Genomic DNA, 18,429 nt, shown 5'->3' with positions numbered 1-18,429 from the left:
ACAAATTTGTTTGCATTTAAAACTCCATAATAATCTCCTAAAAGATCTCCCATAAGATCATCTCTCTTAATCTCCAAGGAAAGATGTTCCCTTATGCAACTTGTATTTCTTTTATCTTAAATATTAAGATATTTTAACAATCATATCTTTCCAATCTAACCCTTGATCTGTGGAAGAAATTCCATTCATTTAGGGCACTTTTACTAACAGAAATGGCGAAGGCTGCAGAGCATATGAAGAAGGTTGTTTCCGTAATTCCTGGAAATCAAGGTTGGAAGCCTAATCCTAAGGTGATTACAGTTGTATTGGGTTGGTTAGGTGATGAGGGTGATGTTGGAGAGAAGAGGATTTCGGCCGAAATTTCGGTAAAATATTAAAATAATTTAAAAAATTAAATTTCGGGGAAAAACGAAATTTCGACCGAAATAAAATACCACTTCGGGTAATGGCGATTTCGGTGTCGGTCTCCACCGAAATTTCGGTAGAAATTTAAAACCATGGATTTGAGTCATTTCACGTAAAAAAGCGTTAAACTAGGGGTGGCAAGATTGGCCGAACAAAAACCGAGCCGAAACTAAATTGAAAATTCGGTTTCGGTTTGGTAAAACCAAACTGATTCAAATTTCGGTTCGGTTCAGTTCGGGGGTCAAACCGAACTGTTGCCCCCGATTTCTAGTGAATATGAGCAAGGGGTAGCGAAATTGGCCGAAACAGAACCGAAAATTCGGTTTCAACCAAACCGATTCAAATTTAAGTTCGGTTCGGTTTGGCGTCAAACCGAACCGAAACCGAACCATTGCCGCCCCTAACTCAAAGTCTCAAGCGAGTAGTGCCATTAACATATGCCAGTGCGGATATCAGCCTTCCAAAAAAAATTATCTCTTCGTTCTTTTTCACTAAAAACCTCCGCTCAAAATCTCTCAAACCGGCTTGCTGAAAACCCTAGCTTTGGAAGGGAATGGCGAAAGATCGGAACGGATCTCTACCAGAACGAGATCGCAAGGGAGAATCTCCTTCCACGAGAGATCCTGGCCGGAAATCAAAGAGGAAAAAGGATGAAACTTCCGATTCATACGAATCTGAAGAAGCAGAAGAAAGGAGCAGAAACAAGACAAAGAGCTCGAAGAAGAGATCTAGAAGTAGTGGTAGAGATGATGAAAATTCTTACGAATCGGACGAAGAAGGAAAAGAAAGAATCAGAAGTAAGAAAATGAGCTCGAAGAAAAAATCTCGAAGTAGCGGCAAAGATGAAGAAGATTCTTATTCTTCTTCAGAATCCTCTTCTGAAGAAGAATCTTCGAGATCTAAATCGGACGGTTCCGATTCAGAGGAGAAGCGTAGGAGGAAGAGGAAGGAGAGGAGGAGGAGGAAGGAGAGAGAGTATGAGAAGGAGAGACGGCGGAGGAAGAAGGAGAAGGAGAGAAGGAGGAGGAAGGAGAGAGATGGAAAGGAGGAGGAGAAGAAAAAGAAGAAGAAGAAGAAGGATAAGGAGAAGGAGGCAGGGAAAAAGGGAGCTGTGACGAATTCGTGGGGGAAATATGGAATTATTAGAGAAACTGACATGTGGTGAGGATTCTAGGCTTTCATTTCTAGTTAATTTGCATCTTGCAATTCTTTTTGCTTCGTGTGTTTTATTTACTAGTGCCTTTTGAAATTAGGGTTCTGATTTCTTTGCTGCTAGTATAAACCATTATCCTTTTTTTTAGATATTTGAAGTTTTGTTGGCAAAATTTTGGTTCGCTAGTGTTATGTGCTAATTGGCCATAACACAAATAAAGAAAGAAAAAAGGTAGAAAAAGAGAGGGAAAGAGTTGATTCGAGGCAACCGGAATTCCTAGAGGTTCAATTCGAGAGGAATAGTGGGGCTCTCTTAAAACAAAGTTTCCTTTGTTGCTGTAGAATTCTATTTCTTCCTTATTCCATTAAATGATAGGATTTTAAATACAAACGTGCCGCTTGGCACATGCACAATGCAACCACTACCAACAAAACCACCTTAACCAACTACCACTGTTATACATGCCTACAACCCATGACTCTTAAGTCTTAACTAAACACCTATTGAAAACCATTCACACTGCATCACCTAGCACAACTTGTTGGAGGTAAAATCAGACTATCAACTGCACAACGCCATGTGGCAGCCCCCGCAAGGGCAGGACAAAGCCACTCGGATAGTCATGGAGTTGAGTGCCACTAAATCCAACAGTGCAAGGAGTCGAATGACCGACTGGACGAAGGGCCTTCGGACCATAGTCCCTCGCTCGAGTGCCGCCTCGTAAATACCGCCCGAGTACCGCCTCGTAAAGATCGCTCTCCTTCAAGTGGAGAACCCTTGGGGACTCCTTCATAGCGTAGCCACCAGGCCAGCTCACCTCCACTAACCTGGGAGATCACACAACATGCCATCACTAGGGACAAACCGTACAAGATCCAAGGATCCTGCTACCGGTGTACAATATCTATGTATCTCCTTGCCGTCATAGGAGGAGACAACGCCTCTAATCCGTCAACATCATATCACGGGCTTGACATTTTTGGCCTGCCGTACAACGTCTGTGCTGGCGCTTGCTCCAGCGATTATCATAGTGTTACGTCACTGTCACATCATGCCCAGGAATACGGAGCTCTGCCTATAAAGGGAACCCTCCACTCCACGTTCGAGGCTCTCTCTCTCTCTCTATATCGGCTTTTGCATGCTCTTCTCCTCTCCAAGCCATTACGGCTATAGCAAAATACCCAAACACCACCCCCAGGTGCGTGTATCTACTCGGACCTCCTAGCGGCCGCTCATCTACTCTCTCTCTCTCTCTCTCTCTCTGGTGTTCCGCTCTCATTCTGGTGCCTTCTTTTGACTTGAGTGTTGAAGGGTTACTTTGGAGTTCCAACTTTGGTGGTCTTAACCTTTTGTCTTTGAGGGCAGGTCACAGTCATAGGTCGAGGCAATCTCTCTCCCTGCCGTCAGAACTAGACATAAGGCGGGACCCAACGTATCAGGACCGTTCGAGCACCTGGCCCGATTCGAGCAGCATCACCACTGCTTAGTAACCACACAGCACTACCACAGTGACTCCACATTACATAACAATACCTAATAGCCACAAACAACTAATGCCACTAATATGCATGTATCAATCCCTCCCCCTTACAAACGACCTTGCCCTTAAGGTCGAATTATTGGAGAAAATGCTTTAATCCATCGTGGTCCCAATTTGTATCGGGCATAATTTTATTGAGCAACACAATTAACGTTGGACTTCCTTCTTCAAAAATAATGGCCGCAATCTTTTGAACTCCACTTTCAAAATCCGTTGTGAGCAAACTCGCAAAGAAAGATGATTTTTCATCTTTGTCGCCATCAGTTCTCGCACTTCTCTCTACACGAACACCAACTTTTTCAAGTTTCAACTTTTCATCTTCTTTGCGCATTTCGTCTGTCGCTATGTCGATTTTGTCCAAGCCTTCTGTAAATCGTCGGTGTTCTTCTATCAATTTTAAAACAAGTGTGTTGATCTTTCAAAACTCATCACGCATGGAATCCAAAATCTCCCAAGCTGTAGCCATGGCGTAGGATCGACCACTATGATACCACTTGTTACATGCCTAATTGGCTGTAACACAAATAAACAAAGGAAAGAGAGAAAAAGAGAGGTAAAGGGTTGATTCAAGGCAACCAGACCTCCTAAAGGTTCAATTTGAGGGGAATCGTGACTCTTCTAAAACAAAGTTTCATTTGCTGAAGTAGAATTCCCTTTCTTCCTCATTCTATTAAATGATAGCATTTTAAATACAAGCATGCCACTTGGCACATGCACAATGCAACCACTACCAACAAAACCACCTTAACCGACTACGACTACTATACATGCATACAACCCATGACTCTTAACTGAACACCTATTGATGACCACCATAACTCACCGACACTACATCATCTAACACCAGTACTTAGTAACCACACACCACTACCACAATGACTCCACGTTACATAACAATATCTAATAATCACACACAACTAACTCCACTAATATGCATGTGTTTTGTCAGCTTTTCGCTGTAGCCCTGAAAATGAGGCTATTTTCTGATATCAATGCATTACCTTGCAATTTTTATTGATGGATTGACTCGGCTTAGTGGGGTCAGCTCGGTTTGGCTGGCCATGTGTCATCGAGTCCTACCTCTAATTTATCATGTGGTCAAGAGAACAGAAATGTTTATAACAATCTGCATAAACAGGCTTTGTTTCACGCAAACACGGCCTTCAACACATTTTAAATGCATCACTGAGTTTCTTTAAAATTCGTCCTAAAAGCAACCTAAGTAATCAGTGTATCTTTCATTTGGTAAGAGGATTGAATGCTGATAATTTTGCGGTTAGACTAGCCACTTTTTTTCCTTATGCTCACATTGTTGTGTTTTATGTTTTTTCTTGCCATATATGAATGCAGAATGAAGTATTATTGATATCTTATTTACCATTGTTCTATATTTTGGGTGTTAATCCGTTCTTTCTCTCTATCTCTTCTTTTGTAGGAACAAACGGCCTGAGTTTACTGCATGGTTAGCAGAAGTAAAGCAGGTATCCCCTTCTTACATTGTGCCATATGGTGTATTGCATCTGTCAAGTATGTGTGATGCATTCACATTGTATTAGTAAGAAACTTCTGACAAGGGATGCTTTTATATCTTATCATAGTCAACTCTTTATCATTGCTTACTTATCCTAACCATATATACTATTATACAATCTAGTATCTCGATTCTTTGAATGATAAATCATAAATCAAACGTAGACGGTAGTTTGAAATTTGAAACATATCTTGGGAATTCTAATACTGGAGAGAACAAGTCTTTGAATGCAGTGGATAGTTGTTTTTTCTTGTTTCCAGTCTGTGTCCCTCTCTTCATTCTTATGCTCATACTTCATACCAAGCATCAACCATAGCTTGGAACTAAACAACATAAAACCCTACAGATACCTTCAGAGCTATGTTGCATCCGTGCGGATACGGGTGTCGGAATCCGACACGAGTATCGAGTGTCGGATTCGCCAGACCTCAAAAAGAAGGATTCGTGGATTCACCAAAATATTTTAATCAATTCTCAAGTTTTATTTCTTTAACACAATAATATGACTGTAACAAGTAATATTTTGAAACTTTTAATAAGTTAAATAAACATAATATTTTATTTCCATTTCAGAAACTTACTATTAGGATGGGTAAAATTCAAAACATGCGGTAATTTTAAATTTGTGGTTGGTATTCAGAAGAAAAACAGAACAAATAGAAGAGATCTAGAGGTGTCTCAACTAATCTTGAAGTATTGGAATCCTAGATGTGTTCAACATGGATTCTTCACCCATTCAGAAGAATCCATATAACATGGCTCCAGAGGGAGTCATTGTAAACGAATTCTGAATTTGTTACTCAACATTTTTACACTTTAAATTTGGCTAGCCAAAGAATTGATATGCATTTCTGTGGTTTTATTTTGACCTGAATTCTGAACTTGTTGCATGCTTATTTTCATTTTTGCCAGTCAATTTATGTTGTTATATTTAGATCCGATGCTTTATAGTAAAATACTTTTTTACGAGGATCTCTGTTTCTGGTACAATTAATTTATAGGTAAGCCAAAAAGGACTGATAGGCATTTCTGTGGTTTTATTTTGACCTGAATTCTGAACTTATTGCATGCTCATTATCATTATTACCATCTTTTGCTAGTCAATTTATGTTGTTATATTTGGTCCGATGTTTTATAGTAAAACATTTTTTTAGGAGGATCTCTGTTTCTGGTACAATTAATTAATAGGTAGTGACATTTAATTGGAGATTGCTTCACCACTTTATAATTCCTTGGAGTTTGAACTACAGGTAAACCTAGAAAGTCTACCCAACTGGGAAGAGAAGCAAATGTTCAAGCAGTAAGGAATATAACTCTCTTTAGTTTAGTCATGTTACTATTTGAAGTATTGTTATCACTTTTCATGTCTTGAGCTTACAATTATCACTCCTGCAGGTTCATGGAGGATCATAATACAGCTACTTTCCCTTCCAAAAAGTAAGTCTCTTATCTATTTCACCTTCCATTCCTATGGCCATTTGATTTCAAATGGCCATACAAGCCATTAAAAAAAGGATACCATACTTTCTTTTTTGGTTAACACGTCTTTATCTAGTTTCATCTTCAAAATACAAACACTATAATTCCCACCACTCAAAATCTCTAAACCCTAATGCAATCCAGTTGAAAATTTCCAACCCTATTCCCTCCAATTTGAAAGTCCAAACCCCTACTTTCCTCCATTCAAAACTCCAAAATTCTACATCCTCCCTTTCGAATATCCAAAACCACATCTCTCATTTTTCGAAAACTCTAAACCCTCTTTCATACCAATCAATCACACAAATAGCCCATTCAATTTCAAGCTTCTTTTGGAACTCTAGTCTTCGCTTATCTTCCCTTTAGGACCTTAATTTTCATTAGAATACCCTAATTCTACTCCTACCTCATTTCAATCCCTAATATTGTCAACTCTATCGTCGACACACTATATTCTTTCCACCTAAATGTAGAAATCATAATTCCTCTCTCCCCTACTGTTCTTCCTCGCTAATCCTAATTCTTAAAAAAGGGGGGCGTGGGAGATGCCTTATCCATTCCAATGATTTCATCTTCCAATAACAACTTTTCTTTCTCTTCTCTTGCTAATTAGTAAATATAAAATTTTCTTATTGTAAATTTATGCTTTGGAAGGGGCACATCACAATGATTGCATGTGCCCAAGGAATATTTGATCACGTCACTTGAGTTTTTGTGGCACCTAGTGAATTTATCAAAAGTGGGGCGAGCGAATCTACCGTTAGCAAAGAAAAACACCCTTATGAGAAAATAATCCTGCATATAATGAATGTTTGTGCAAAGATCAGCTTATCAATGCGTGGTGACTTCCACTCTTACTCTCGAAGTACTTGCTCAAATACTTGAAATCTTGTATTCTCGTGATTTGTGGACTGCACTACTTGAATTGTATTCACACCAATCTTAGGCTCGTATCATGCAACTCCTTATGGAACTTCACTCCTATTGTATAGGCAATCTTTCCATTTTCTCATTTCTGATAAGAATGGTCTTTTTACCAATTAGCTGTTATCCAGATGCCTCTTGATGGACATGATAAGGTTTGTTATGTACTCTATGCTCTCGGGAGATGATTATGTCATGTTTAAAATTTCAGTTCTCACATGTGCAAGGCCACCTACATTTTTTGAGCTACATGTACTACTCCTTCAACATGAGGGCTGTCTCACATGTGCAAGGCCTCCCGCTCCCACACAACAATCAAACTCCTAGGACTCCTTTGAGACTGTCTATGCTGCTCGTTCCTCTGGTCCCGAATCTGAGGGGTCGTGGTCTAGACAACTCCTACAATCAACAATAAAGGTATGCCCCTAATCAACTACAGCAGATGTACTGCCCTAATTAGCGTCCTAGTCAACGTCATGGGTTGTCCTTCTCAAGGAGAGCTATCTCTTGGGTTTCTACCTGATCTTCTTTTTCCACATGTCCGCACCAAGCCCTTCCTATCCTCGGAGCCTAGGTTCCCCTACTCCCTCTTCACGGTCACGGTCACGGTCATGGTCACCTCAATACTCCACTGACTATCAGATTTGTGGGTATGGGAATTGTTAAGCCATGAATTACTATCATTTCTTTAATTTTCAGTACCAGTGGAACTCTTCCATGGGCCTCACCCATTAGTTGAGCGATCTTTTATTGTCTACTCCTTCGGAAGCTTCTTGGTTGTTGGATATGGGTGTTAACTCATCATTTATTTGATAATTCCGATAATTTGTCATCCGGGGTGTTCTCGAATTGTCATTGGGGATGGGTCCTCTTTACTGGTCACACGTCACTTTAGTCTTTATTTTGTCTTCCCATGCTTCTTTTCACATTCCCGATGCTTATTTTGTCCTGGGAATTTAACTTAATTCTGTACAGTGTTTAACAGGTTACATTAGTTTTACTCTTATTTTTGTGAAAGATTTGAATTCGGGGAAACTCCTTGCTAAAGGATTTTGTCAAGGCAATCTCTATCTCCTCTTAGCAATCTGCGTTGAGGAACTTCCTTCAAAAGCTCAGCAATTAAGTCTTTTCGGCATCTGCCTCTCTCTCTCTCTCAGTGTGGCATCATTGTCTCACCCTCATTAGTGATCACATTCCACTGACTTTAATGTCTAATGCTTTCATTTATATTTGTAATAAAGCTCCCAAGCATAAAACTCTGGCACAATTATCGACTCGGGAGCATCATAAATGCCGTTTTCATCATATGATGAAATAAAGAGTATTCTTTTTAGATAATTCTTTCTGATGTGTGGGGATTCGCTCTTATTAGGTCGCGTTGTTATGTTGTCTTTGTAGATGATTTACATGTTATACATGGATTTTCTTTCTCAAACTTATGTCTGATGTCTACCTTTATCGCTCCATCTTATAGCACTCTCATCAAAGATCTAAGAAGCGACGAGGATGGAGAATACAACTTCATCCCATTTAGTGAATTTTGTCATTCCCATGGCATTAATCAATAATTCTCACTCCCCAGTCCCCATCTCATTATGGAGTTGCTGAACGGAAACATTGGCATATTATTGAAGCTGGACTGTTGCAACTTGGATACCAAGACAATATGCCCTCTTAAATTTAAAGAGCAGCAAATATGAGTGAACTGTTTATGCAGCATGATCTTGAATTGAAAAGTTTAAGCAGTTATGACGGTTATGGGCGTAAGGTCACAAAGTAATAGGGCACAGGTAGAATTTTGGTTGTTGAACATGAAGGATATGGTCAATCACTTCTTTGTGCGAGAGAGATGCAAGCCACTCGAGCTCAGGTCTCATCGAAAGGTGAATTTAATGGTCTACCAATGGAAGATGGATCAGCAGTTGTTGGTAGACTATCGTTGGGCCGAGTAGCAGAGATTGGAGGAACTGTGCTAGGCAGAACTGGAACTCCCAGTTGAGGGTGGTTGGTGGGAAGTGACGAGAAGTTGAAGAGGAAAACGCATCGAAACAACGACACAGATGAGGCTAGAGAGAAGGCTGGGTGATTGGACGTGTTCCCATTGCAACTTGGTCAACTTTAAAATAAGGGTTCAATACCGGCGATGCAACAAAATCTGGTCTACAATGGATAGGAACATTGGATGTGAGAGAAATCTGGAGCAAAGATCCAGTGGAGGCAGGCATAACCGAGAAGAAAGAGAACCTCTTCCTTTAGAAGAGAAGTATCCAAGAGCCAGGGAAGACAGGGAGAATCAGGAGCGAGAGAAAGAAATGCAAGCAGAAGAAGCTAATACAGAATCAGTTCCTATCCAAACAAGCCCTGATCCAGAAGAAGTTGATGGGAGGAACTAGCCCCAAAGTGGTCAGGTGCTCTTCATACACTCGGGACATGGCTTGAAAGAATTAGTAACATGTATGGAAAGATAGCTATGTTCCAGCTCGATGCCTTTGAAGTGGCTATAATCCCCCACTAGAAGAGATTGCAGAAAGCTCGAAGGAGATGTGGATGGCAAAGTTAGGATCTCAATATGTTGATAAGGAGCTGTGGTTCACCAAGCTTGCAAATATACTTGTGGGAACTTGATGGGAAATTACTAGGGTTCCGCCTCAGTCCTGGTGTGAGGAGAATTTCAGGAAGATCGTCACGAGAATAGGCAGGGTGCTAGTGGTGGATAATTCAGCATGAGAAGGTCGTGGATACAAGTAATGAAATCTTCTCATACAATATTCGTTGGAGGCCCCAAAATCCATGCCTATTCTGATGTTAATAGATGGCAACTGTTGTTGGGTCTTGGGGAGTAACATCCGTTTTAATCCGGTGTCCTCCGGAGAAGAAGATCCAGGAGTATCCAAGGGGAAGTCCAAAGGGTTCCTCCACCTGTGCATCGTTGACCGATCGGTGGTGGAAGGAGGCTTGGTGTGTAGGTCACTCTAGAGATTGAGATGTCAGCTGTGGAACCCTTGAGCGAAGTGGATCAGCTTCGTACCAGTTTTGGAGGCTATTGGGCATTGGCTGGCAGTGATGCAAGAATCAACATCAAGGTCGATGCATCCAGACGCCTCGCAATTTTGAATCTGCTGTGCGGTGCAGATAGATAGAGTGGTCAGGGAGAAGGATGTGATTGTGAAAGAGATTATGTATTTTTTACAAGGGTCTCTCCTCATCGGAAGATATAGTTCGCCCTACGCCCGAGGGGGTGGACTTTAGCTCCTTGGAAGACAGAGTCGCTCTAGAAAAACCTTTCACAAAAGAGATGAGAATGAGGCTTTTTGCACTTGAGAGATAGCGGGTCGGGTCCTGATGGATTCTGCCTAGCTTTCATTCTTGTTGGGATTACGTCAAAGTGGATATAATCAAGTTCTTCAAAGAGCTTTATGAAAGTCTGGAGCTAGATAAAGGCATGGGGCTACATTCACCACACTGATTCTAAAAGTGAAAGGGATTTTTAACATAAGAGATTTCCGTTCTATTAGCCTAGTCGGATCTCGGATGCTTATATATGGTGTTAGCCAAAATATTGGCAGGGTGATTGAAGCGCGTACGTCCAAATCTTATATCGCCTAACCAGTCCACCTAATCAACCCATTTCCATAGCATCAATCATTGGTTCATGGTTTCTTTTACATTTTTTTCTCATTTGTCCCGAGCTAACCCGAATGCAACCCAATCCAATCTGATTTAGAAAATTCAGGTTAGACGGCTTGGGTTAGGGTTGAAAGATTTATAGGCAGGTTGGGTTGGGGATGACCATCCTAGACCGGAGGCTCAGGTTCGGATTGAGGTAATGCCACCTCGGGTTTGGCCAGGGCTGGCCACAACCCAACCCAACCCAACCTTGACCAAGTTGCACCCCTACTCATTAGGCCTCCACCAAGAAAAAAATAACAACTGATAAACAACTTTATCTCTTTGAGGTTACTCCATGATGTAGTTGTATTACTCCTATTGTTAGCTAACAGAACGTATGTTTAAAATATCGTATCTCTTGTAGACCACTAACCATAGTTAATCACATCCACTTAATGTAAACTAACAAGTAATATAAACGCCTTACTTATCCCAATAAATAGAGCATAAATTTAGGAGTGATGAAGTTTAGAATGGTGGGTTCCGACAAATAGGGCAGGCCCCGCCGATGATGAGCCACTCATCAATGCATAAGCTATGGAAGTAGTCCCCGAGCAACAGGACCTTAAGATTGGGCCGTGACTTTTGGAGGTGGTTGTGGGACAGGATTGCCTCTGCCCTGCACTGCCATTTGTTGAAGTTGTTGCCAACGCCAACAGAGGTAACATTATGCAAGGGCAATTATAATGCCCAGGACAATTGCTCAAATCATAACCACCTTAGTTGAAATTTGGGTATGACTTAATCCTCTTGTGGGCGATGATGGAACATGCTTAAAATGCCTACATTTTGACTTCAAATGCGAAAACATTGTCATCCTCTTCAAAGAGTAAAACCTTGCAATTATTAGGAAAATTTTGTTTTAAAAAAACGAATGAAATATTTTTTGTAAAAACTAAACATAATAATTAAAATGTCATCATGGCCTGATATATTAAAGGAGAAATAATACAGATAGAAGATTGTTGTACATAATAATTAAAATATCATCATGGTCCGATATATTATAGGAGAAATAATACAGATAGATGATTCAACAACATTAGTTAACCAAGATAGAAGAACTAATGCATTCATCGGTTAACTTATGTTATTGAATTAATTTATATGGATTCATCTGTCCAAAATAAAAGTATTAGAACTCATTGTTAATAATGAATTCATTACCAGTAACATTCTCAACAACGAGTCCTTTTATCTTGCTAAGATAAAAGTATCAGACATTGGGATTACTTAGATAAAAAAATTGACAATTAGTATCAGTATGGCTTCATGCCTGGACGATCGACTATGGAAGCTATCTTCTTGATTATGCGATTAACGGAGAGATTTAGAGAAAATAAAAAGAGCCTTCATATGGTTTTCATTGATTTAGAGAAAGCGTATGAGAGGGTTTTCAGGAGTGTTATGTGGTGGGTCCTCGAAAGGAAAAAAGTGCCTACTAAATATGTTGATATAATTAAGGATATGTACAAAAAAGACCTTCATATGGTTTTCATTGATTTAGAGAAATCGTATGATGGGGTTCTCAGGAGTTTTATGTGGTGGGTCCTCGAAAGGAAAAAAGTGCCTACTAAATATGTTGATATAATTAAAGATATGTACAATGGAGCAGTAACTAGTGTCAGAACTACGGATGGCACGTCTAATGAGTTTCCAATTACAATAGGACTGCACCAAGGATCAGCTTTAAGTCCTAATCTTTTTACTCTAGTTATGGATGAACTTATGGAGGGTATCCAGGACGAGGTGTCGTAGTGTATGTTATTTGTAGATGACATAACATTAATTGACAAAACCAAAGCAGGAGTTAATGCTAAGTTAGAGTTATGGAGAACTACTTTGGAATCCAAAGGTTTTAGACTGAGCAGGACTAAGACCGAGTATATGGAGTGCAACTTTAGTAATGTAAGGAGGTGGGGCGAGGATGTAGTAAATATGACTGGACAGGAGGTACCTAAGAGGAATATCTTTCGCTTTCTTGGTTCAATCCTACATAAGGAAGGAGAGATTGAAGAAGATGTTAACCATAGAATAAGAGCAGGTTGGTTGAAGTGGAAGCATGCTTCAGGAGTTCTGTGCGATCGTAAAATACCTACCAAGTTGAAGGGAAAGCTTATAAGACAACTGTGAGGCCAGCCATGCTGTACGGCTCAGAATGTTGGGCCACCAAGAAGCAACATGTGCATAAGAGGAGTGTAGCAGAGATGCGAATGCCTAGATGGATGTGCGGCCACACTAGGTTAGATCGAATTAAAAATGAAGACATCCGTAAAAAGGTGGGGGTGGTACCAATTGAGGAGAAGATGAGAGAGCACCGCTTAAGATGGTTTGGGCATATTCGACGTAAGCCTTTGGATGCTCCAATAAGAAGAAGTGACTCGTGCCAAGTTGATGGAGTAAAAAGGGGTAGGGGCAGACCGAAAACAACTTGGGTAGAAACAATGAGGAAAGACTTGAGGCTAGGAACATAACAGGGAACATGACCCTGGATAAGATAGAATGGAAGAAAATGATCCATGTTGACGAACCCATCTAGTGTCAGGATTAGACTTAGTCAATTTGAGCCGGGTAGATCCTTTCACCTTCTTCATGAAAATTTTCTAAAGGATTCATTAGCTAACCCCAACTAGTAAGGCATAGTTGAGTTGTAGTATCTACATAGATTAATATTGTCAAGATATTAATTGGAGCCATGAGACATTGGGATTATTTATATGACTTGACTTCTTAAATATCCTGATTAAATAGAAAAAAATAACAGAAACAAGTGGGTACGTCATTCTTCTCCGTAAATAATCCTAATTAACTAGAAAAAAATTACAGGAACAAGTTGGTAACTCGTTGGCCTCTTTTGCTTCTCTATGATGGTGACAATCCGGCGGTTGTCATCGTGTAAATCAGGATATTAGTTCTTTTATCTTGGTTGACTAATGTTGTTAAATCTTTTATCTGTATTATTTCTCCTTTAATATATCGGATAATGATGATATTTTAATTATATTGTTCAACAATCTTCTATCTGTATTATTTCTCCTTTTAATATATCAGACCATGATGATATTTTAATTTTTATGTTTAGTTTTTGCATGAAATATTTTATTCGTTGCTTTTAAACAAAATTTTCCTAATAATTGTAAGGTTTTACTCTTTGAGGATGATAACAATGCTTTTGCATTTAAAGTCAAAACGTAGGCATTGTAAGCATGCTCCATCTTCGCCCATAAGAGAATTAAGTCACACCCAAATTTTAATTATGGTGGTCATGATGGGAGCGGTCGTCCTAGGCAATATAATCGCCCTTTCATATACGTACGTTGGCGTCAGCAACAACAACTTCAACAAATGGCAGCGTAGGGCAGAAGCAATCATGTTCCACAACTAGGGGTGTAAATGGATATTCGGAAATTCGATTACCGTCCGCATCCGAATCCGTTTAAAGCGAATATTATCCGAATCCGTTTCAAGCGGATATTATCCGAATCCGTTTATGAGATATCCGGCTCTTAGCGGATGCGAATCTGGTGAATGGTATATCCGATCCGTTTAACATCCGAATCCGAGAAGTAAATCCTTTTTATTTATTATTAATAATATCATTAATATTTATTTTTAGTAATGACACACTATCTTTTGTTTCTATAAGAAAAGTGAATATTCTTTTTAGAAAACTACAAATAAAAACAAAAATAGCCCAAACCCATTCCATCATATACAAAAAAAAAGGAAAAACCCAAAGACCACTACCAACACTATCATCCATCCCCATCGCCTCCCTCTCTCTCTCTCTCTCTGCCTTTGTTTTAAAAGGAAGAAGAGGATCTCATATATTTTAGGGTTTGAGAGTTAATTTTGTGAAGAGAATGTAGAGGTCTAGTTTTAGGGTTTGGAAAATTCATTCGAGTAAGTAGGAGAAAAAAGATAAAGTGCTGCAATAAAATGTTCGAATTTACCGGATAAACGAATACGGATAATATCCGAATTCAAACAATATCCGACGGATACAAATTCGGTAATAGATATTAAATATCCGGCGAATCCGAATTCGGATAGTGTATACTGTAATCGAATTTGGATATAGCCATATCCGCTCCGAATTCGATCCGTTTACACCCCTACCCACAACCATCTCTAAACGTCACTGCCAAAGTTCAAGGTCCTGTTGCCTGGGGGCTCTTTCGATAGCCTATGCATTGATGAGTGGTTCATCATCGACAAGGCCTGCCCTATTTGTCGGAACCCACCACTCTAAACTCCATCACTCTTAAATTTATGCATTTTCTCTTATTGGAATAATTGAGGTATTTATATTATGGGTTAGTTTACATTAATTGGATATGATTAACTATGGTTGGTAGTCTACAAGAGATACGATATTTTGATCATACGTTTTGTTAGCTAACAATAAGAGCAATACAACTAAATCATATAGTAACCTCAAATTGATATAGTTGTTTATCAATCGTTATTTTATTTTATTTTGGTGAAGGCCTAATGAGTAGGGGTGCAACTTGGCAAGGTTGGGTTGGGTGTTGGCCAAACCCGAGGTGGCATTACCTCAATCCTAATCCTCAGGTCTAAGAGGGTCATCTCTAACCTAACCCACCTATGAATCTTGCAACCCTAAGCCAAGCTGTCTAACCGGGTTTTCTAAATCAGGTTGGGTTGCATTTGGGTTAGCTCAGGACAAACGAGAAAAAATGAACCTATGATTGATGCCACGGAAACGGGCTGCCTAACCAGGAGTGGAATTAAACAAATCCCTACACACCACACGACATTGGGTGGGGTAGTTTTGCCATTTTAAGAAAAAAGCAAAAAAATAAAAATAAAAGTAGTTGTTAACGTGTGAAGAGGCTATTTACTTGTTCCATACTCAGGTTCCCAATTCGGTTGCCATATCATTTTTCTTTTGAAAATCACAATAGAATTAAAGGGTGCCCTAACCCAACCTAATAGGAAAAGGCCAACCTAACCAGGGCTGAAATTCTGTTGAGGTGAGCATGCCCCAGATTGCACCCCTACTATTATGGTGGCCAAAGATGAGCGTTCAATGTGTTCTCCACGGCATTTGACAAGAATTATGATTTTCATCCGGATCCATCGACCCGATCACATAAACAATGCAAAAGTAGTGTGCACAATTTAGGAAGGAGCTCAACGACTCTTGTTCTTTGCATTTTCCACTATAAAACTAAACATTGAATACACAGGTAAATAGGGTGCCAATACGGCATGAAGGGAAAGTATCCATCACCCTTGGAGATTTGCCACCTAGGTTAGGGCCTAAGACCCCTAATTAACTCTGTTTTAAGCATGGTCTTCACAGGATTCTGAGTAAGGGATATGGTTACATTCGGGGAAGGTGTTAGGCACCCCTCATGCCCAGGTAAACCGGGTCTCTTGACTTGACTTGGCGGATATAGGAAAACTTTAGCAAAGTTGGTTTTTAAAACACTTGTTACAATAGGGCTTATTCTCAGGGTAGTGATTTAAACAAAAAGTGAAAAGAGAGTGGAGAGAAGAGAAAGTGGTTTTTTTGCTCCAAATGGGGTAGAGGATTTCTGCTATATGACTCGGGGCTATTGGATCCCCGAATCCTATAACTACTGTCGCCCCGGAAAAGTAAATGTAATGCAGAAAGCAAAAAGAAAGCCACCGGACCTCCAAACCATATAGCTATCCTCAATCTAGATATTACGGCATGTAAATGACTAAAAGTAAATGACAGAAAGTAAAGAAATGGGTTCAGTTCTCTCCGTTTCTCCAACATCGTAGGAGTATAAACTCACTTCTCTACCTCTCCTGACCTATAGTGGGGCCCGAGATATTACATTCAATTATTTTCAAAGTAAGTTGCGAGTAAGAAATTTGGTAAAGTACTCTTTCAAAAAAAAAATGGTAAAGTCTTGGAAGAATTTTATGTTATTTCACAAAAACTCGGGAAACACAAGGTTTTGAAATCACAAAATTTTTCGTTTTCCCCATTTATTCAAAATTTTATGATATTTTTAGGATTGTGAAGATGTTTATTTATTTTTATTGTTATATTGAATAATATGATTGGGAAAATGTTAGAGCCATTTGTGACATTGATGGCACTACTGTGGACTGTAAGGACTTGATAGTCAATTAGATGGAAATCCTATGCTTATTTTATTGATGCAAACCTTTAAAGTTTAAACCATATCACAGCCCACAAGATGATTTAATTATTGATAAAGTTTACTTAGCACCAACATAATCTAGATTAGACGGCCTAGAATATGAATCCATCATATTCTCTTACGTTTCAAAAGTTTTTTTTTTTTTTTCTTTTGGAAATTGTTATAAACATTATAATGATCATTCAATTTGTTTCAATTATACTTGGGAAAAATGATTTTAATATTTATCCATCCTTGCAGATATTATGGTTTAGATGCCTATCACCGGAGGATGGTAGCCAAAGAAATGAAAAAAGGTTTGAAGAACGTTGGAAAAACTGAGCGCACAATATTCAATGATGAAGAACAGCGTCGGTATGTTTTAGTGGCATTTAATGTCATTTCCCATGAAAACAGAAGTTACAAACTGCATCTTTTATTGAACTGTAGATTATTATAAAGAACACTGGTTTCCATGGTTCATTTGTAAATTTTAAAATAAATTTAGTTTGCTTGATGTTTTTATTTTGTTTTTGTTACTGTCAATACATTGTTCCGCATTTAAAGTTCATACTGTCATTTTTATCGCCAACAAGGTTTTCTGCTTCAGGTTCTGAGGTCAATAGGACACCTTAAAATCCGGTAAGTATTGTTGATATGCCTTAGATGTTATGTTACATGAGTACGAGTAGGAGTGCCAGAATGCGACACAGGTGTCCAATATGGTGATCCTCGAGAAAAAGGATTAGTGGATTCAGCAATATATTTTAATCAATTCTAAATTTTAATAGTTTTACGTAATAATATTGTTATAACAGGGTTATATATTGGGAATTTTATGTCTCACGGAATCCATATAAGTGTTGGAATCTGACAAGTGTTTGACACTGGTACTTCACCCATGATGACATTGGTCGCCATGCCAAGGAGTGGTGGATGAAGTTGGAGAGTCGACAACACACATGGAAGCAACTGCCAATTACCCTTTAGGAAGAGATGCGGAACCAATTGATGAAATAATATTTGTCAAGATCCTTTCAGAGAGGTGAGTTAATATTTAAATGTTTTGAAACAATCTAATATTGGGAGATCCAAAGGAAGAAATTGAGAAGAAAAGAACAGTCCACACAGATGACCAGAAGAAGATGACAAGAGATCAGCCAATAGTGAGATTCAGGACAGAGTGGTGGATTTCCCTGTTCACTTCCAGCATGTCAAGAGATCAGCCAATAGTGATCTGGATAGATTAGACCGGGATCGGGAGGGTGTCTTTGGAGATCTTTGACTTCCTCCTTGAGGCCTTTGTTGTTGTTTTTTTCCCTATTGTAGTTTTTCTGTTTTTTGCTGTTTCCCTTCTCTGATTTGACCGTCTCGGTTGTGGGATTCTCTCTTCTTTTTAATAATCCTGTTCTCTATCGTTCACAAAAGGGCCACTTGAAATTGCATGACACCATGTCACTTAAACTTAAGTGACCATTGTGGGCCACTGTGCAACAAAAAGAGGCCTTGTTTGATTAGGAGACTTATTAGTAGGACTTTGAGTGCCCTTGTAATGAGAGGATAGGAGACCTAGTTTGACGAA

At 39.3% G+C, this 18,429-nt stretch overlaps 1 protein-coding gene across 1 annotated transcript in view; it reads left to right on the top strand.

Annotated features, from left to right (window-relative positions):
* Positions 1 to 858: 858 nt before the first annotated feature.
* LOC143857283 (uncharacterized) overlaps positions 859 to 18,429 on the top strand; it is a 29,862-nt gene continuing 12,291 nt past the window's right edge. The window contains exons 1-5 of the mRNA XM_077367702.1: positions 859 to 1,566; positions 4,534 to 4,579; positions 5,880 to 5,929; positions 6,025 to 6,066; positions 17,109 to 17,222. Coding sequence (XP_077223817.1) covers positions 959 to 1,566; positions 4,534 to 4,579; positions 5,880 to 5,929; positions 6,025 to 6,066; positions 17,109 to 17,222 — 860 coding nt within the window. The 5' untranslated portion in view covers positions 859 to 958. The remainder of the gene's footprint in view (positions 1,567 to 4,533; positions 4,580 to 5,879; positions 5,930 to 6,024; positions 6,067 to 17,108; positions 17,223 to 18,429) is intronic.

This window comes from Tasmannia lanceolata, unplaced genomic scaffold (genome assembly GCF_043159265.1).
Source record: "Tasmannia lanceolata isolate RefF3 unplaced genomic scaffold, GAP_Taslan_0.1 ptg000024l, whole genome shotgun sequence".
Lineage (NCBI taxonomy): Eukaryota > Viridiplantae > Streptophyta > Magnoliopsida > Canellales > Winteraceae > Tasmannia > Tasmannia lanceolata.
The sequence above is the reverse complement of the archived record's forward strand: the minus strand, read 5'-3'. Positions and strand labels throughout refer to the sequence as shown.